Consider the following 22007-nt stretch of genomic DNA (forward strand, 5'->3'; position numbering starts at 1 on the left):
ATGCAGCACTTACAAGGAGACCTACTGGCAGGGATTCTTTCTACACCACCATACCACAGAGCCAGACGACACAACCCACCATGCCCAGGGATCTGGCACATCATGGCAGTACCAACAATGCCAGAGGCAGCCCTTTCGAAGGCGAACAAGAGGCCTAAATCAGACTACCTGAGGGTCCGCAACAACCTCATATTGACTGTTCAAGGCAAGATCCTGATACAAAACCTTTACGGGGCAAAATAAGATATTTGATCACCTCCGACAAACTGGTATTAAACATAATACAATACAGAATGCATTGAATTGGAACACAAACCACCAAATATAAATCCAAAGATAATGTTTTACAAAGGGAAGAAACTCAAAGTTTTACAAGAATTGAAGAAGCTGCTACAAAAGCCAACCAAAGAGGTTTCCCCTGCGAAACACAAGTGAGTGTATTCCTTGTCTCTACTGGCCTCAAGATGACCAAACTTTGAGACAATTCGTAGATCTAAGTCGTCTCATCAAATACATAGACACAAATTCAAAATAACCATACTTCAGTAGGTAATACCCATGCTAAAAGATTAGGGCTACATGGCTACCATAGTCAGCTACCTTCATATAACGATGAACATCAAGCCTAAGGAATAATTCAGGTTTATGGTAAATAATTCACATTGCAATTCAAAGTACCAACTTCATGATAAGGTTGGGACTAAGGATATTCACGAAGTGCCTCACAGTGGTGACGGCACACCTCAGAGGGCAGGGGGTGTGTATAAATGTAGTCCTATATAGAGGACTGGATGGTAAAGGTGAGCTCCATGCAGAAGTGCAAAGACATTATAGAAGAAGTAAAGCACACCATACAGACACCAGGTATTCACTCTCAATATCGAGAAGTAATCATCAACATCTTAGAATCAATAGCGTTTTGTAGGGTCGACCCTAAATTCTAAAAAGGAGAGGACTATTCCAGTGCAGGAGAAAATCACTGTATGAGCAGAACAATCATACCCCAGAAGGGACATTCTCTGACTGTGAGAACTGGGATGAAACAACTTGGTATGATGGCCTTGCATACCACTTATCGCATTATTCAGGATTATAAATGAGACAAATCCAAGAATTGGTTACAAAGCCAGTGGTCAAAGACAACGGGCAACTTGGAAGATCTAGTACTTATTACAAATTAGAAAGATAAATGCAATGGTAGAATGTTCAGAATGTGTCAAAGGGCAGGATATTCAAACAGCCGTCCCCTTCTGTGACTATGCAATAAATACATCCTACACATATTGGGGATTGCTCTTGGTGAAACTCAACCCCAGGGGACCATGGAGCCCTCCGGAAGCGTTCAGGTACATAAATGTGCTAGAACTCAAGATAGGCATGGAAGTGCTTTCAGAGCAAGGAAAACTATCAGGGGAAAGACGATACTAATCCAATTATACAGCACTACAGTGTGTTACCTCAATAAACAGAGGGACAAGATCTTGTCCCCTGTCCAAGAGATTTGGAAATGGACCACACAAAATAACTAAAGTTGGCATGCTAGAGAACTTTTTGCAGAAGTATGAACTCAAACAAAAAGTAGGCCACAACGTTTTATCAGAATGGGGGACACTATACATAGATTTATATGCCACACCTGGAGATGCAAAATGCCCAAGCTTTCCGCCTGGTATCCTCACCACTTGCCTCTGGGCCCTCAAATGCCCTATTGCTTGGTTAGTGACCTTTGTGTATGGTTGTTCACTACTACTGCTAATACCGCCTAGTCTTAAGCAAGTGCAAATGGGCAACTATGCCAGTTTTACATATAGGCTAACTGTGGGCCAGACAAACATGATACTCTGACTTGCTGGAAATAGCATAAAGCAGAGTTAAGGAGGCTACCATCTCTGTTTTGGCAACTGGTGGCCCGATGCTAAGCTAGAGAGAAATATTGTATAGCATCTCTGTCTGCTTCCTTCTCTCAAAGTCAAACTCTTCTAATACTCCATCCTGCTTTCTGGCATCCTTCATTTATGTAAGTTCCCCTTCAAATGCTCTACATAGGCTTCACCAATGTTCCAGTCTCTAAAACTCTTGTACAGTTAAGACCATCCTGTAATCACTGTTAGTCATCTTGTGACACACAAATGATCTATTTTTTTTTATTTTTTTTATAAATCTCTTTATTGAGCAAAGGTAGCAATCCACATGTGTACAATGAAACAGGCACCAAACAGGTCCCAGTTGCAGCAGGCATCAGTAAACCAACAAGCGAACACAGCGTAATGGTAGATAAGCATGACACAATACAGATTTACAGTGTTGATTGCAATGATAGCACAATGTAAACTGGAGAGACATTGAAATTTCTGAAAAAACCTAAAATCAAACAATAAATCATAATTGTGAGTACGTGAGTGCAGAGGGGTAGACCAAGAGTCACTAGAAGTATGTAGAGTAGTGGACATTGAGCAAGCGGAGACAATCAGTATAGCAGGGGACAACGGCAGTAAGGAGGGAGCAGCCTGTAGGCATGTGGTGGCCTTCAATCAATACCATACATACTTCATTCAGAGTGTGCCAACATAGCGCCCCTGCGCCCTGCCGGAAACGCCTCTGTCTCGGGCGTCATATAGTGACCAGGCAGGTAGGCGCAGCGACGCATCCCTGAGCAGTCTAGCCCACGCCCTCCAGGACAATGGATGCAATCGATCGAGCCTGTGTCTCTTGGGTTAGTTTCGCAATGTATGCGCGGTATGGCTCCCAAATATCCAATGTCCGGGATGCAGAGGGAAGCTGCCCGGAGTATTCAGTACTGTTAACATTGCAATGGGCCAGGCTGCGGAGCCAAGCGTGTACAGTGGGGGGCCGCCTAGCGCACCAGTGCAATGCAATCTCCCGTTTGGCCAGCAAAAAACAGATGGCTGCTAACTTACGGAGTGGGCGACTAAAGTTAACCACATAACCAAGCAGTGCTATTTCAGGAGTGGGCACCAATGGCAATCCCAAGATGTCACCCAAGATCTTGTGGACCTGGAACCAATAATTTTGTAACAGCGGGCAGGTCCAGGAAAGATGGGCAAAGTCAGCCCGCGGAGCAGCGCATTTGGGGCAGGAGTGGGATCTGTTAGCGTCAATTTTGTGAGCAAGAGCCAGAGTGTGGTACATCCGCCTCAGAAACTTAAAGTGTATGAGTTTGTGCCTGTTGTTCATTGACACTTTCCTGGTGGCAGCGCAGCACGCCCCCCATTGATCATCAGTAATCTGGGCACCAAGGTCACTCTCCCATGCGGCTCGTACCGCTGTATCTGAAGTGGGAAGCGAGGCTAAGCAGATTTTATATAGCTTCGAGACAACATGTGACCCCGTCTGTGATTGAATTATGTACGTAAGCATAGCAGTGTCTTCGGGGGGGAAGTGGGAATGTGTGAAATTCTGCACGCAGCATGGATCTAACCCTAGTCAGAGTGAAAGAATCCATGAAAGTTCAATCCTGGAACCTCTGCTCTTCAGTCAAGGAGAAAGCGTGGCCATCAGGGAAAAGGTCCCCGATCGTGGTCAGGTGGAATTTGGAGAGTGTGCGACGAACCACCGAGTCGCCGGTGATGGGGAGCCAGTGAGGGTTCGGTAACGGAAGTGCGGGGGAATATAGCTGGTCAATTCTCAGCATCCGCCTCAGCTTTTCCCAGGCCCAGCATGTGGTGGAGACAGTTTGAATATCTTGAGGATCGCGGGGAATTCCGCGGGGGAGAAGGGATTGAAGGGCAATCGGTAATGCCATGTCAGCCTCTGGCCGCAGATGAGGGATTCTGGCGTCAGGGTGAAACCAGGAATGGGCATACGAGCACTGCGAAACCAGATAATAAAGGAAAAAATCAGGCACACCGAATCCGCCGCGCTCATAAGGGAGTGTCAGGGTACGCCACGACACTCGGGGGTTTTTGCCGCCCCACACCAAGCGTAATAGGACGGTTCGAAGTTGAGCGAAGAAGACTCTTGTTAGTGGGATAGGGATATTGGTAAATAAGTATAAAAACCGGGGTAGTACAATCATTTTAAGAATGGCAATCCGGCCCGCCATTGACAGAGGGAGACGGATCCAACGTTCCGTGTTGTCCTCCAGGAAGTCAAGTGCACGGTCATAATTTAAACGCACAATGGACACCGTGTCTAAATGGACATGGATTCCCAAGTATTTCACGGAGTCCGCGTTCCATTCCAGAGGAAAAGTGCTAGACCATTGCGAGGTGGCCGGGGTAAGCGGAAAAATTACAGACTTGTGCCAGTTGACACGAAGGCCCGAAAATTCGCTGAATCTGGTTATTTCCAGTAACAAGGGCTCCAGATTCGTTTGAGGAGTTCGGACATACAATATCGTGTCGTCCGCATACAGGGAGATTAAGAGCGGACCAGTGCGAAACTGGAGTCCTCGGTGGAGGTGGTTCTCCTGAAGATGACGCACCAAAGGGTCCATAGCCAGGATGAACAACAAATGGGGATAATGGGCAACCCTGACGGGTGCCACGGGAAAGGGAGAAGTTAGCAGTGATAGTGCCATTTAAACAGATCCGGGCAGTCGGCGCCGTGTACAGCAGCTCGACAGTTGCCACAAACAATTCCGGCACACCCATTCGACGCATGACCGACAGGAAAAAAGGCCATTCTAAAGTGTTGAACGCCTTTTTGGTGTCCAAGAACACCGCAGCAGCTGGGGTGGCCGGGTCAATCCTGTGCAGAACCGAAAACAGTGTGCGCAAATTTAGAGATGTGGACATGTGCGGTACGAAACCAGATTGGGCAGGGGAGATAATGGATCCCATCAGTAGGGACAGTCGGATCGCCAGGACTTTGGCTAAGATCTTATAGTCTAAATTCAACAAAGATAAGGGTCTGTAGGAGCTGCACAGGGAGGCGTCGCCGTCAGGCTTGGGAAGAAGAACAATCACCGCTTCCCTGAGTGTGGGAGGGAGAACGCCAGAGTCAAGGGCTTCCGCATATACCTCTACCAATTTCGGCACCAATTCTTCCTTATATTCCTTATAAAAATCGGCCGAGTAGCCGTCCAGGCCCGGGGCCGAGGAGCTGCGCAGTGAATCGATGGCCTCGACTATGCTGTCAGGGGTTATGGGCGTAGCTAGAAAGTCTTGCATATATTTTTCGAGGTACACCATGGCAATCTCATTTATGTAAGGGCCAGGGTCGCACCGCTCGTCCGCTAGCGAGGAAGTATATAAATTCTTGTAGTAATGCAAAAAAGTGTCAGACAGCAGGGGTGGAGTAGTGTCGTGTGCCCTGCCCGTCCACAATCTCTGTGATATAGGCTGCCTGGTGGGGAGGATGGAGCATCTGTGCAAGGAGCCTGCCCGGTCTCTCTCCCTCGCCGTACTGACGTGTGGTGTTTACCCAAAAAGTGCAGCTCTTTGTCAGCAGCGTCCCTGAATTCCATCAGTAATGTCAGATGTCTGGTCTCTTTTGTTGTTGAAGGAGAAGCAATAAGGTCCCTCTCTAGTGTAGTAAGCTCACCCTCAATGCGGGACAGTGTAGAACGTATATCGCGCAGAGCCCCCACATGTTTGGCTATGCATGTCCCGCGAATGGTGGCTTTGAAACCCTCTCAGAGTGTAGCCCAGGAGGTCACAGAGCCGGTGTTGTTGTCAAAGTACTCGTCAATAGTTTTGCGGATCTCTTCCCTAAAGACTGGATCCTGCAGCGCTCTGCTCGGGAACCGCCACTGTCGTTCATAACCACCCAGTCTAGGAAGCAGCAGCGTCAAAGTAATGGGAGAGTGATCGGACAGCGTACGCGGCAGAGTGGAAAGACCTTCCACCCAACCAGCGTCACCGGGGGATAGGAGCCAGTAATCAATTCTAGTGCTAGTGTTGTGGAAGCCAGAATGATGTGTATACTCAGGGGCGCCAGGTTGCAGCCGACTTCAATGTCGATGAGGGAAAAATGAGTACAAATCTCTGCGAGGACTGAGCGGGCTTGAGGTTTGCAGTCTGGGGAAGGGGAGGTGCTGTCCCGGGCAGGATTCAGTAGTAGGTTAAAATCACGCCCCATCACTAATAGATCGATGTCTGAGTGGAGCAGCAGCATTTGTAAGTCATGAAAAAAAGCGGGGGAATCCACATTGGGACCATATACTCCAACCAGTGTAATCTTATACCCAAACAGCACGCCAGAAACAAGCACATAACGGCCTTCGGCGTCAGTCGCACTACAGTGAAACACAAAGGGGACACGCTTATGCACAAAGACAGCAACTCCCGTGGAATAGTTGCTGTAATTCGAGAATATTCTGTTTGCCCCAGCCCTGAGCCATTGAAGAAACGTCGTTCTGCGCCAAATGTGTTTCCTGCAAAAAGAGCACATCCACCTTATGACGCGCCGCGTAGTTCAGCACCTGCCTACGCTTGCGTGTGTTGTTCAATCCGCGCACATTCCATGACATAAGCGTGAGCCTAGACGGGCCAGTCTGCAAGCCTACCCTGGCCATAGCGCTGCATCAGAAGGAAAGTAAATCCCGCTAGCATCAAACAAACCACTTCCAGGAGCTCCATCAGCAATCACAATAAGAAAGGAACGTACATAAAACACAATCCCCACCCCAACCCACCACCCAGCCTCCCACTGACCCCAAAGAGGCAAACCCCAAACAGGCTCTGGTACGAGGTACAAAACGGAACATGCAATAACAATGACCTCAAACGATAAGGCACACCAGAGATCAAAACCCCAAAGAAGGGAAACATGAAGGCATACGCCATAGGGGGTGGCAACACCACTCCATGCGGGCGCACCGAGCAAGGCGACCAAAGTCGTAAAAGCAGTTGAACAAGCGACAGAGAAATAGGAAACTGTGTCAAAGCGGCAGAACACCGGGTCAGGTGCAGCAATGTGGCAATGGTCATCGAACAGCAGGGTTCATTCATCCCCGGCCAGTCTCAGCAAAAAGATCTGCACTGGACTGCGTGTCTGTCCGGGCCGGGGACCGCGTCGCGGATCCAGAAGCCGGTGGCGAGCCCTGCCGCCTGTACCCATGACAGAACTCCTGGGCTTCTGTGGGGGTGTCAAAGACACAAAATCTCCCATTCACCTCCACTTTTAAGCGGGCCGGGTACAACATTCCGTACTTCAAGCCAAGATTGCGCAGTGTTGCTTTGACCCCATTAAATTTGCGGCGGGCTTCTTGCACCATGAGGGTGAAATCCGGGAAAAATGACAGGACACTGCCCTGCCAGCGTACCTCGCCAGCCCCACGGGCAGCGCGGAGAGCAGCGTCCCGATCTCGGAAGTTCATGACTCTGGCAATTATAGGTTGCGGGGGCTGACCAGAGTGAGGTTTAGGGCCCAAGGACCGATGCGCATGCTCGACCACAAAGCCAGCCGTAAAGGTGTCTCTGCCGAATAGTTCAATGAGAAGATGTTCTACGAAAGTGTCAAAGCGACCCGTCGCTGTCGTCTCCGCCACACCAAGAATTCGTAGGTTGTTCCGTCGTCCGCGTGCTTCTAAGTCCTCATTTTTCATAGCCACATCCTTAAGGATTTTTTCCACCCTTTCCAGACGTTTAAGCGCTTTGGCGGCACTGTCCTCCCCATCTGAAATCCTGGATTCGGCCAAGTCCAGCCTCCTGTCGTGGGCCTGCACTGTAATGCCCATGTCTGCAAGTTTCTTTTCTAGGCCATCGAAGCGAGTGTCAAGCGCCTTGAAGCCTGCACGCATCTCGTTCATCATGGTGGCTACCATGGCGGCAGTGTCGCCCATGTCCGCAGAGCCACAGGCCCCGCTGGATGAGCTGGGCGGAGGATCCGCGGCGTGGAGAGACGTTTTGTCGAAACTCAGTTTGCGTTGATTCGGGTCTCTCTTCCCCATGGCCCGGGCAGCAAGCGCGACAGAGGCGCCCAAAGAAGAGTGAAGAACCGCCGACTGGTCGGTAGGTCGTGACAGGGCAGAACCAGGTCCCAGGTGAAGGCACGAGCACAGCGCGCCGCAATGGACTGGGGGGTCGCAGCACTCAAGTGGCCGCGTGCGGGTACAGACCCCCCATCTCAGTCGCCGGCCACATCAAGAAGCAGGGTGTCTCTGGTCCAATTTTCGCCGTGTTGTGGCGGAGGCTGCGGCTGGCACTGCTGGGAAGCGCCCCCCCACCGGTGTAAGGCGTGGCAGGGCAGATGGACCCCTCGGGCCCCCACACGCGTGTGCCTGACGGGGCCGCCTATGGGGAGAGGCAGAGCGCCACGACAACCCCCTTTTACTAAAATGTTTCTCTCTACAGTAAATTCCAACCTTCCTCATGCAGACCCTTGCTTGAGCATAGCTGATACAAACATAGGAACAACAATAATGTTCTCGTATCAACTGTTGCCACTAAAACTTGCCTGCTCCTCCCAGACACCGCTTCGGTGCTCCTCTGCCCCAACCGCCTTGGTACTCCTCTGCTCCCCTTCTCACGCAATCTGTTTGCTGCTCTCATGCTATTTATTACCCAGCATGAAAAATGTGCCAGGATTGGTCTGAGTGGGCTGAAATGCCGCTCAGTTGGGGAGAGGGAGCTTGTGCCTTTTATCCCACCGGAGTGTGCAAGACAGCTGGGTTGGAGAAATTAAAGTGTAAATGTTGGTTTGACCCTCGTAAGACGGCCGTCCAAACATTCATTCACACTTACTCCTCCCTAGGGCTGGCTGTTGCTGATGCAGAGCATGGCCCGCCCCTCCCTAGACTCGGTTGAGAGCTGGGCATTTGTTACATACCAGATCTGCTTAAACTTAGGCTCTTACCCTTACTGTGTTACTGTGTTGGCTGTTTAACTTGCGAGTGAGCCTATTTTAAATAAGCTGATTATCAAGGATTGTCTTTCCCTCAATAATTATAAAACAGTCCCTTGGTTGAACTATATAAAGTCTGTTCACGCACCTAGAAGATATCACCAAACAAGATTATCAATGGGTTAAATATCACTTTCTAATTCAGCTGTCTGTCAATCAAGAGGAACGAGAATCTCTTAAACCATCAGTGTGGGAATATTTTTTGACAGCCTGCTCCATGGCCTCATATTTCCCCTGGGCGAATGACACCTATCATGTTCATCTTCTCTCCAGACTGGGGATGTATGTATTTTTGACAATGGTTTATGGATGGTATATGACTTATGGATGGGCTGCAGACGGCCGTTTAGGGACGTGTGGGTGTTATGTCCCTTCTGAGCAGACTATATTGCCTATTGTCATGTTTTGTGGTCATTACATTCTACTAAGCAAAATATATTTGCCTCCTGATGTAAAGGAGCTAAATTCTGCCAAAAGAGGCCGGGTATGCTTTTTCTGACCCGGTTGGGAGATGTTTATACCTGTGTTTGTTTGGGGCACTTTTTAAGTTGTGTAGTAAAGATAAGAGATGCATGGCAGTGATAAAGGCCCCTTTTTCAAGAATTGTGTCCTTGTTTTATGTGGTTAAATAAAAAAGCGTTTTACTTTTTATTCATTATCTATTGTAAAATGCCACTTGAACATTTTTATGATTCTTAATATATTGAATTAAGATTTTATGACTATATCTGTTTTTCTGGTGTGTTCTATATCTTTATGGTCAACTATTTACAGTAATAAAGAATCGTATTTATCTCTATCCTTGCTTTGTTCCGTGAGTCCCTATAGTTCAGTACATTGGTATTGGTTTGTATCTATTTCATGATTGACCGCCACTTCATGTCTTTCCCTCCAGCCCTCTGTAGGGGCAAATAGTGGAATACCAAGCAACCATGAATCACGTAGCACAGCAAGCAAGGAGTTGTGTGTTTCTCAGGAATTAAGTGTGCCGAATATGGCTTACTTTTGAAGTGAATTAACCCGCGTAGAGTCCTGACATCTGCTCAACAACTTGGTAATCTGGGCGATTATGCAATAAAAATGTACAAATTAATAAAATAATGTAAAAAAATAGACTATACACATATCCCCTGATCTTGGGAAAAAACAGCATAAATAAAGCTTCTGATTAAGCCTAGATACTATACTTCACAAAGATATAATCTTAGAAACTGATTTTGATAAATTATTAGACCAGGTCAGAAAAATAAAACTTAAAATCTTTGCCATCAGCACTACAAAATTGACAACCTGGACGCTTTTTCTAGTCTTTACTGGCAACATAGATTTTTTTGCCTGTAAGTTTTCCAAATTTAAAATCTATATAAAATCTTCCTACTTTAAAAATAAGGTAAGATTTCAAAATAAAATTGCATTCCCCCTCCTTCCTATATTTTATAAAAGTACAATTAAAATATAATCTTCGGCAGAAGGTAATTTTTAGGGGTCTTGAGTGACAACTACTATGACTAATCCATCAATCTGCATTATCGGTATTTCTGTTCTCTGCTCTGCTGAAGAGTCTGGGAGTCTTTTAAGTCATCCCTCAATATAGTAGTTCCAAAGTGTATTCTGTACGAGCAGGTAAAAACGGCACTAGGTAAACCTTTCCGAGACTGGACTGAACTTGGGAAAGATATACAGATCATTTGGTGCTTATGACAATCCCTCATCTGTGGAACATGAATGAAGTGATTTTTAAGCTTGAGTTGTGCATTCACAGTGTGTTTGCTGCACCCCAAGATGAAAGCGTTTTCACTATTTTTTTGTAGCAGTAGTATCAAAAAGAAGTCCTGTTTAGGTCTACATGAGGGATTGAGTTTTTGGCTGCTTGGTTTTTGTTGCTGGACTCCCCTCATCTTTTTCATACAGTTATTGGGTTCTGTTATTTACTCGTCCTTCTATCTGAAAAGGAATGCTTCCCTTTGTTTAGTTCACCTTTCACAAAGGAGAGGAGGGCATGTGAAAATGAGAGGGACGGGCATGATGAGAGACTCCTTTAAGTCTGAGACCCTGAATCCCACCTACACAGTAACCAATAATGGATAAAGATTCCTGGATAATATAGGTTAGATGTTATTCAATGATCTATTGAGTGCATACTCAATGTAATAATGACATTATAAACACAGGTGATTTATTCATTACTATTTTATTTATTGGTTCGCATTTTCAGTTAGCTTTTTTAAAAGTTGATTCATCGTTACATAATACAATAAGTGGAAGGCGCAAATCATTGTGATGTAACACCCATTTCAGTTGGACGGTGAGCAATGATCCAAACAGTCTACATTTTGTAATCCAGTTCTCTGCCATGTTAGGCTGTCATGGCTGACTATTACTTGGCAAATCTGATGTACAGTGTATCTTGTAGTGTAGGTCAGAATGTATCTTGTTTAAATATTGCACAGGGTGAAGATCCTTTGAGTTTACCTTTCTGGTTAAAAGCCAAAGGTAGTTATTTCTAGTTCCGTTCAGCCCCAAGGCACCAGGATCAAGTTTTATTTTGAAATGGCTTAGTTACGTTAGAATGTTTTTGTACATTCTAGGTAACCAAATACGCCCTATATTACTTTTAAGGACTTTTGTTTACTCGTTATAACGAGGTGATATCTTAGTTGGTGAAGAGTGAACTTGTACAAGGGTTGATGTAAAAGGGAGTTGATTGTCTGGGGACTGCTACGGCTGAGCAGACCGGTTTCTTGTGTGTACCACTGCTTACTGAGGCTTGTAAGTGTAAGTTGTGTGGAACAGAGGATTGTTGCAGCCTAACCTAAGATGAAGCATCAACAAAACCACAATGAATGGCTTCCTTTTTCACACTTGCCTAACACATTGTTGAAGTATTGGATGGCAAGATGAGGGTAAGGCTTTGATGAAGCTTTCTCTGCCCAGCTCACGCAAATGCATTTCTGTAGTAGGGGATCTCTGTGTATAGTCATAATCTAGTGAATAGTCCCGCCCATGTGCGTGGACCCCGGAGCAATCAAAAATAATCTCTTACAGTGTCAAAAAATGCAGAAATGCATAGACACTTAAGAGAAATTTTAAAGACAGATAATGCAGCCAAAAATGCTACACTGTCCAGTACTTCAACTAGAAATTCCACCATAAAATCCACAAAACAGCAAAAGCCTGTACAGATTTCCATTGCTTTAACAGCAAACTCCCTCAGGAATGATAGAGAGAAGAACCTGGACAGACAAGCCCCATAGGCTGCCATTATGTGGCTTAAATAGGATACTGTGCCTTTAAGGAACCTTCCAGAACCTTCTCCCAGTATCCCAGAATGCATAGCAGGTCCAACTTAGTTTCAGTTATTTTTTCCGGCTCCTGCAAGCAGGACCCTGGAGCATTGAGCTCTCCCTTTTCAAGGGTTTTGTTGGTGTTTTTACACTAAATTCGATTTTTGGTGCTTTTAAAGTACTTTAGTGACTTTCTTCTTGGGTTCCTGCACTCTTTTATTGTCCATAATGCCAGCATTATTTGACAAATGCCCGGAGTGCTCCAGGAAGAAGGCCAAGTCAGACCCCCATGAGGTCTGTATCCTCTGCCTTCCCTCTTCCCACATCCCTGAGGACTGTGTGATCTGTAGAGGCTTCTCTGGAAGGACCCTGAAGGACTTCAGGGACTTGAAGAAACAAGATTGAAGGCACGAGGTGGGTCAGGAGGGGCTCCTTCTGCCCATGCTGAGGCCTCTGGGGGGCTCCCCAGGGGCAGGAAGTCCAGCCCGCGCCCAAGATCTCCGTCTGGGTCAGTTGCGATGACCACGACGTCGAGAGGGAGGTCCACGGCCAGTTCCCGGTCTCCCCAGGGCTCTGGGTTGAGAAAACGTCGCCCGTCGACGTCGAGGGACGTGTTCCGGCCGCCGTCGAAGCCGGTGTCGATCTCCTCGTCGTCGCCATCGAGTGATCGACATCGGAGGACCCGGCGTCGGCGCTCGCCGTCGAGGCGACACCGCCGTTCGCCGTCAAGGACATCGTCGTCGAGGGGATCCTCGTCGTCGAGACCGCCGTCGAGACGGGAGAAGTCTCCGGCGCCGTAGACGTCGACGTCGAAACATTCAAAGGGATCGACGTCGAGACGATCCAAGAGGTCGAGGTCGAGACGTACGAAGAGGTCGAGGTCGCCGTCGAGGCGCCATCGCTCGTCGTCGAGGTTTCGTGGTTCGTCCATCTGGTCGGGGTCGACGTCGAGACGTGGACACCGGTCGACGTCGAAGAGTGAGAAACGGTCGACGCCTAAGGGCCGCTCAACGTCTAAGGATCCCCGGTCGTCGTCTGGGCACCGATCTTCAGCGTCTGGAGGCCGTAGGGACAGGCCTAGGACTGTGGGGGGCTCCCCACGGTCCGAACAGGATGATGGCTCGCCGGGAACGGCGTATTCCGAGGTTTATACCCCGAAGAAGCCTTCTGCACCTCCTTCGCTGCCTCCTTTACCGAAGGGTCCGCCTCCGAAGGCTCCGACCCCTCCGCCAGTGCCTCCTCTGCCGGCTCCGCAGGCCCCGCGTCCGGTTACTCCCCCGCCCCCGGTTACGCCGAGGGCGGTGTCGATGCCCAAGTTTCCGACGCCACCGAAGAAGACTCCTAGGAAGCCTAAGGCTTCTGAACCAGGGAGGCCAGCGGAACGTCCGCGACCCAAGAGATCGAGGTCTCGCTCGGGGAGAAGGGACAGATCTAGGAGTGGACGTGGTTCTTCATCGAGATCCAGGCATCGCCATAGGAGGCGTAGGTCCAGGTCACGTTCTGCAGCTGGGACCCGTTCTTACTCTCCCACACTGTCTGATTCGCCGGAGACTAGAGTGTCCCCGATAGACGATATAGGCACATTCCAGGAGGTTCTCCTGCGTGGAGGGGCGAAGTTGGGGATCAAGGTTGAAGCGCCTACGCCTTCGACTTCGGTGATCTTTGAGACATTACATAAAAAACACATGTCTCGCCCCCTGCTGCCTCTGGTGCCGGGGCTCCTCGAGCCGGCTGAACAGCTCTTCCTGACACCGGCAGTGGTGAAGTCTGCGCCTTCCAGGCTCCTCAAAAAGTACAGAGCTCCGGACTCGGACCCAGCCTTCTTGAGAAAGGACCCGGTGCCGGATTCGGTAATTGTGACGGCGGCCCGGAAGCTTCATGCCACCTCCCCTGCTTCCACGGTGCCTCCAGACAAGGAGAGCCGCTGGATCGACTCTGCTGGTCGGAAGGCGTGTGGTACGTCCTCCTCTTCGATGAAAGCTGCCAGTGACTCGGCGTTGTTGGGACGTTACGACCGTGCACTGTGGGACTCAATGGAGCAGTTTGCAGACCTCGTTCCTCGAGACCGCAAAGAGGACTTCATGGAGATCGTCCAGGAGGGGATGCTGGTCTCTAACCAGGCCATCAGCGCCGCGGCGGATATCTCCTTGCTGTCTGCGCACGGATACTGCCACGGGATTAACCAGAGACGCCATGCTTGGCTCAGGTTGACGTCGCTTAAACCGGAAGCACAACCACGTGTGGCGAATCTCCCGTTTTCCGGAGATACCCTCTTCGGAAAACACGCGGATGACGAGATGGCCAGGATGAAGGCCGAGGCGGAGACCCTGACGGCGGTGGGCTTGGAGAAGCCCAAGGAGAAGAAACCCTACCACCAGTTCCAACGGCGGTTCGGGTCGCAGGGTCGTGGAAGGGGGCAGTCTGCCGGACAACATCAGCAGCAGCAACAGCAGCAGCAGTACAGAAGGCCCTTCCAGAAACGCCAGGGGGGTAGAGGTAGACAGCAGTCCTCTACCGCTTCCAAGGGCCCGGCCGGGTCTCGACCCTGAGCTGTTACTTCCCCCTCGTCCGTTACCCGCTCCGGTGGGGGGAAGCGTTCAATTTTTTCTGGCAGAGTGGAGAAAAATTACTCAGGACAAGTGGGTGCTGAATATTGTTTGCAATGGATACAGTCTGCGTTTCACCAGCCCTCCTCCATCGATTCCTCCCGTCAGCTCGCATTATCAACTGCGCGAGCTTCAGGCGGAGGCAGACATTCTGCTAAGGAAAAGGGCGATAGAAGACGTACCTCTGTCTCAAAGAGGAAGAGGTCTTTACTCTCGGTTCTTTCTTGTCCGCAAGAAGGACAAAAACGAGTTCAGGCCCATTCCAGATTTGCGGCAGGCAAACAAGTGGATTCGCAGAGAAAAGTTTTGCATGCTGTCGTTGCATCAGATCTACCCTCAGCTGCAACGAGGAGATTGGATGTGTGCCATAGATCTACAGGACGCATACTTCCACGTGCCCATTGCATGCAAACACAGGAAGTTTCTGCGCTTTCAAGTCGGCACCAATCACTATCAGTACACGGTGCTGCCCTTCGGGCTGAAGTCTGCACCCAGGACATTCTCAAAATGTATGGCAGTGGTAGCAGCACACCTGCGGAAGAACAAGGTGTTTGTCTACCCGTACCTGGACAATTGGTTGATCGAGGCCTCCTCCTTCTCGGAAGCTCGAGCACACTTCCAGAAGACGTGCGTTCTCTTGAACAAGCTGGGGTTGCGCATCAACATGTCCAAGTCGGTCCCGATTCCGGTCCAGCGCATCCAGTACTTGGGAGCCTCCATCAATACACTGTCAGCAAGCGTGTCTCCTTCGGAAGAGCGACGTTTATCACTCCTTCGGAAGGCTCAGGCTCTCATGTCTACTCCATCCACGACAGTGAGGACGGTGTCTTCTCTGCTGGGATCGATGGCCTCGTGTATCTTCCTGACGCCACATGCGCGGCTGCACATGAGACCGCTGCAGGAGTGCTTGGAGGATCAATGGGACCAGAGGAGAGGATCTTGGGACGACAAGATACGACTGTCTCTGCATGCTCTTCAGTCTCTGAAGTGGTGGTGCTCGAAGGAGAATCTCCTCAGAGGGGTTCCCTTCCACAAGGACATTCCCACACAGACTATCGTGACGGATGCTTCTCTCCAGGGCTGGGGAGCGCACTCCGGAGACCTACAAATTCAAGGGACGTGGTCCCAGATGGAGTCCACGTACCACATCAATTTCCTGGAACTCAGGGCTGTGCACTTGGCACTGAAGGCTTTTCACCCGTCCTTTCAGACCAACTCTCTGCTTGTTCAGACAGACAACACGACAACGATGTATTACCTCAACAAGCAGGGGGGCTCGAGATCGCGCACTCTGTCGCAGGAGGCGCAGGCGATCTGGCACTGGCTTCTGGCTCGAGGACTGTCGATAACGGCCACCCATTTGCCAGGTGTGCAGAATGTTCAGGCAGACGAACTGAGCAGACTCATTCAGGAAAACCACGAATGGGTCTTAAACGACGAAGTACTAGGAGAAGTCTTCGCAAGGTGGGGAACTCCAGACGTGGATCTGTTCGCCACCGCCGAAAACAGCAAATGCCGAGGCTTCGCCTCCAGGTACTACCAGCCGGGGACGCTGGGGAACGCGTTATGGATCAACTGGTCGAACAGCTTTCTGTACGCTTTTCCACCAATTCCCCTGATTCCGGTGGTTCTCATCAAGCTGTCCCAGTCCAGTGCGCGGATGATCCTGATTGCCCCGGAATGGCCCAGACAGTGGTGGTTCACGGACCTGCTTCACCGCTCTCTCCTTCCTCACATGAAGCTGCCGTGCAGGCCGGACCTTCTCACGAAGTTCGGGGGGCGGATGGTTCACCCCAACCTCTCGTCCTTGAGTTTGGCGGCATGGCTCCTGAAATAGTGCAATATGGCCATCTGAATCTCCCAGGGGATTGTATGGACATACTGAAGGAGGCTAAGCGACCTTCCACTAGGACTTCTTATGCTTACAAGTGGAAGAGGTTTTGCATCTGGTGCAAGTCTAAGAACTATGACCCTACGACATGCAGGGAAGATGTCATCCTTCCATATCTACTACATCTGGCGCAGTCGGGCCTTAATGTCCATTCCATTAAGGTTCATCTGGCTGCTTTGACTGCCTACAGGAAAGGCCCTTCACAGACTTCCTTCTTCCAGATCCCTGTGATCAAAGATTTTTTGGAAGGCTTGAAGAAAGTGTTCCCTCCTGTGGTGCTGTCCAGATTGATGAAGGAGCCTTTTGAACCCATTCATAAGGCTTCGTTGCAGCACCTGTCCTGGAAGGCGGCGTTCCTCGTGGCCATTACATCGGCCCGCAGGGTGAGTGAGATTCAGGCGTTGTGTTGCCAAGAACCTTATACTGTGTTTCATGCTGCTAAGGTTGTTATGCGTACTCACCCTAAATTTCTTCCCAAGGTTGTTTCTGATTTTCATATCAATCAGACTATCACTTTGCCTACGTTCTTTCAGAATCCGTCATCTCCAGCGGAAAGGTCTTTACATTCCCTGGATGTGAGGAGGGTGCTGAAGTTTTATCTTGATAAGACTAAAGATATTCGTAGGTCTGACCAATTGTTCATTAATTATGGCTCAGTCAGGACAGGTCTTGCTACCTCTAAACAGTCCATTTCTAGGTGGATTGTGTCCTGTATACAATTGTGTTACTGCAAAGCTAATAAGACCTTAGGGGGTAAACCTAAGGCTCATTCCACCAGAGGCAAAGCTGCCACGACAGCTATGCTTCGCAATGTTCCCTTTGCAGAGATCTGCAAGGCGGCCACTTGGAAGTCGGTCCATACCTTTGCTAAGCATTACTGCCTGGACACTGATGCCAGGGCAGACGCTCAGGTTGGGCAGGCTTCGCTGCGGAATTTGTTCGCACAATAGTGGCGTAATTTTCATATTCTCCACCGCCGCTTGATGTGGGGATGGGCTTGCCATTCTATTCACTAGATTATGACTATACACAGAGATCCCCTACTACAGAAGGAGTAGTTTCTGTCCTGTAACTCCAGTTCTGTAGTAGGGGTATCTCTGTTATAGTCATAAGCGCCCGCCCTCCTCCCCGGTGGAGATTTGTTCAGGTACATAATGCTACAGGTCTGGCGTTTTTACGCCTTCAAAAAGAACTGAAACTAAGTTGGACCTGCTATGCATTCTGGGATACTGGGAGAAGGTTCTGGAAGGTTCCTTAAAGGCACAGTATCCTATTTAAGCCACATAATGGCAGCCTATGGGGCTTGTCTGTCCAGGTTCTTCTCTCTATCATTCCTGAGGGAGTTTGCTGTTAAAGCAATGGAAATCTGTACAGGCTTTTGCTGTTTTGTGGATTTTATGGTGGAATTTCTAGTTGAAGTACTGGACAGTGTAGCCTTTTTGGCTGCATTATCTGTCTTTAAAATTTCTCTTAAGTGTCTATGCATTTCTGCATTTTTTGACACTGTAAGAGATTATTTTTGATTGCTCCGGGGTCCACGCACATGGGCGGGACTATTCACTAGATTATGACTATAACAGAGATACCCCTACTACAGAACTGGAGTTACAGGACAGAAACTACTCCTTCTGACTATCCCACTCCGCACCAGTCACAGGCCTTTTGATCCTGAGTGACTATGGCTAAGTGAAGAGGCTTTCAGTGTGCGGCTCTGCCTGCAAAAACAAAGCAGTTGGTAAACAGAAGGCTGTAACCGAGCCCTATATGGAAGATACATATTTCTGTATTTAGTTGTGCCTTAAGAGAAGGCAATTAGGCTCAGCTTGTCAGTGCTGCGGCCCGGCCAGTGGTGGTGCCAGTTCGAAATGCTTGCTTGAGTCTTTTAGTGAGCTTTCTATCGGGATTCAGTCTGCTCCCACGCCCACACGCTGCTTTTGTACTGTTCTATTTATATCAGCTGTTGCTGGGCAAATCTCCCATGCTTTGTGTTAGCTGCTCTGCCACAGGCTGCTCCCTCTCCCCCAATCGGATCAGTTATGCAAATCTCCCTCACTGCCTGCCATCCGTGTAGCAGAGCTTCTGCAGGAAGAGCTGCTCAGAGGCACCATGGCAGTACCCGCCTCCATTTGGGGTATGTTGTTTTTCTATAAGAGCAGGACTGCATTATTTTGTTATGCTAAGCTTACAGCATTGCTGGCTTAAGATAATTAACCCTGTACCCAGTTTTCATTTGCAGGATTCCTGATAACATGGTTGCTTACTTAGTAGTTCTCATTGGATGCTAAAAAGTTTGGGGGCAGCCTCCCGAGATAAAAGCATAACTTGAATTGGGCCTGGTTCTGCATTGCCTTTGGTCCTGTTTAAGACCGAGCACTAAGTAGAGAAGCTTGTATGCGTTGAACCTATGCATTTTTAATGTCATGTATGTACAATTTGAAGAAACGCACACCAGGCCACACAGTTTATCACAGCACAAACACTGCAGCCCTGTGGCTCTTAAATTGACCTTGCCAGTATATGTGTGTATCTTTGCTACAATAATTGAACACTGGGCTGGTAACATGTAGAGTCTGCTATCACCGTCTTTCCTGGGCATGGTCATACATATCATCTAATCGCAATACATCGGAGCTATTTTGGTACTGGTTGCCATAGGCCTGGCCTAGCCTTTCAGGGTCGCAAAATGGCGCAAAACATTCAGCCAATAGGTGTCCGGTAGGCCTACGTTTTAAAAATGTGTGATCTGCATGCACCAACCAATGCACATCTCTGAATTTTTTGGAGTTTGGTGACACTTTATTCCACACATGGTTTAAGTATTTGAAAAGGAGATCACGACGTGGGAAGCAGTTTTGAGAGATTGACGGAGTGCTTGACTTGGAATCTATGGGTCTTGGAGCTAGGTAATGAGGTAAATGTAAAGAGTGGGTTGATTTATATTTCCGTTTGGTGGTGCATACAAAGACGATATAAGCCAGTCTGAAAGCTATGGCTCAGAGATGTCTGCACTTGCTGCTGCTCTAATGACATTCTACTCTACTTTTCCATGACTGTGCTGTGCTCCCTTCATTTATCAGCCGGTAAAAAGTGTGAGCTGGTGTGTAATAAAAAAAAAAAAAAAGATACTTATCAGAGATGCTTGTCACAACGTTTGACTCCTCGTGTAAACTTACACAAGGCTTTTGTTTTTCAGTGTTAACACATACCTTACTGAGACTACGAAGACTTTTCTGTTGAAAGGCCTGTGCCCACACTTTATAGGTTTAGCTTTGTCACCAGCCTCTTATTTTTATGATAGATATATAGGTACATTGGGCCATCACCTCTTCATCGAGTTGGTCTGTTCAAGTGTTATTGAATGTTGCTTCAGCCTTCTACGGCATGCATGATGTAGGCAGTAGGCCAGCACATTTAATCGAATGGCTGTCTTGAGGTAAGAGTGGCAGCATTTAGCCTTTGTGCATGTGTGCAGTTGCCTAAAAAGAAGTGTACTTCAGTGCCCTGGCTGCTGGAAAGCTGATTTGTTTTTTAAACTTTTGATACATTTGTTGATTTTATGTGCATATGTTTTCAAAAGAGAGGTAACTAAACACAAATGTGTGCTCACCAGCACCAGACCTATTGGATTTGTCAGGCAGGGATTTCCCCCTACCTTTTGAAGACTGATATGCTTATTTAAGTGTTTGTACCTCATGTTTTAGGCAATAGACAAATTGTTTGCATTGGGATATTTAATATCATCTGCCATATCACCCTACCTAGGAGTGAATTTGTAGTGAGCAGCATAGCCTGTGACATGTATTCTTTCTAGTGATGGTCAGCTATTTGTGTTGCCCTACCAGCTATTGCGACTGCTCGCTAAGACTCCGTTGATCATCGGAACTTATCCAGTATTATGGGTATCTTTCATAGATTCACATGCCTGAATCATTCCCCGTCGTCGGGGTGGGAGTCCCCGGTACATAACAATAGTAATGTCATATAGACATATACATACTAATAGGCCAGAGGCCTCACATTAGTAACCTATCTAAGTCCTTTTGTAAAAAAGGACCGAAGTTTGTCCAGGAGCCAATCAGCTACTACCACCCTCTAGAACCTTCCTGGAAGGAGCCATAGTCCCTCAGATTTTCTACCGCACGTTGTGCTAAGGGAGTCTCCACTGAGCTCTGCCCAGCTTTCTGGTATTTCTGGATTTATTCCATATTTTTCTCACAGAACTTATTATTGTGGAGGAGTACTTCAGTCCACCATGTCTGACACTCCTAAAAAAGGGCTCTTTAGACCCTGTGCTTCATGCAGCAAGTTGAGACTACATGTGGATGACAGGCATGAAGACTGCCTTTACTGTCTCTATCCTGACCACTCTGCGAAGGATTGCTAAGTCTGCCGCACTTTCTCTGCCAAGACCCTGAAGTACAGAGAGGGGCGCCTGCTTTTATGGCTCAAGAGACTTAAAGAGGAGGATCAGTCTCTTCAGGAGAGAGCGAGTGTTCCTTTAGGAGCTCACACTCCTCATCCAAAAGCCCAGACCGCCATCTCCAGGCCGGTCTGCAGAGCCACCTCAGAAGAAGGCGCCCAAGGCTTCAGAGGTTCGTCCACAGGCCATGGCAGGGACAAGTTCTCTTCAGGATGTCGCCTTCAAAAAGCCTTTGCTGGTCACTTCGGCCATGCCTGTGACGACGTCGACAGCAACTTTATCTATGTCGACAGCATCGTCCTTCTCCGCCATGACCTCTACCACGGCATCATCGTCGACGGGTAGGTCGATTTTTATCAGTCATTGCTATTAAAAAATCGTCGTCGACGAGAGTCACTTCAGCGTCGAAGATTTCCTCATCGACGGCATCTAAGGCACCGTCGACTGCTCCATCGTCGACGAAGCAAACGACGTCGACACCGGTGTCAAAGAAGTCATCGGCGCCGACGAGGCCGTCGACGCAACCGTCGACTAAGCCGACGTCGACGAGATCATCGACGAAGCCATCGACGACAGGTCCAACGTCGACACTTCCGTCGACTAAGAGAGAACCGTTGACGCTGCCGTCTACAACATCCTCGTCGATGAAGACAACTGAGTCGTCTGCCTAGGCCATTGACACTCCACCGTCGACAACCACCCCGTTAACGGGCTCGTCGACTACAGAGTCTCCTACGCTGAAGTACTCTTATACGCACTACAGACTGACAACGAGTACTTTAACGCCGGAATTGACATCGCCTAGCAGGGTCCAGTCACTGCCACCGACCCATCTGCTGGACACAGAGGATTCTGATGATGGTTCAAGGTTCCAACCTGCGACAAGTCCATCAGAACTCCATGTTAAGGGCCATGAAAGCTCAGACTATGAAGACCTGGGTCAGGATGAAGGGCGATATCAGGAGGAATGTCAAATTACTCCGCCTCCTTCCTCACAA

General features: G+C 48.7%; 1 protein-coding gene across 6 annotated transcripts in view; it reads left to right on the forward strand.

Moving 5' to 3' along the window:
• ATF7IP (activating transcription factor 7 interacting protein) overlaps positions 1-22007 on the forward strand; it is an 815446-nt gene that overhangs the window by 146652 nt on the left and 646787 nt on the right. For 2 of the 6 annotated variants that reach the window (XM_078640199.1, XM_078640208.1), the window contains exon 1: positions 18576-18720. The exons of the other annotated variants lie outside the window; for them this stretch is intronic. In XM_078640199.1, the coding sequence (XP_078496325.1) occupies positions 18626-18720 (95 nt within the window). In that variant the 5' untranslated portion in view covers positions 18576-18625. Of the gene's footprint in view, positions 1-18575; positions 18721-22007 lie in introns of those variants that run through there. 6 annotated transcript variants of the gene reach the window in all.

This window comes from Lissotriton helveticus, chromosome 1_1, assembly GCF_964261635.1.
Source record: "Lissotriton helveticus chromosome 1_1, aLisHel1.1, whole genome shotgun sequence".
Lineage (NCBI taxonomy): Eukaryota > Metazoa > Chordata > Amphibia > Caudata > Salamandridae > Lissotriton > Lissotriton helveticus.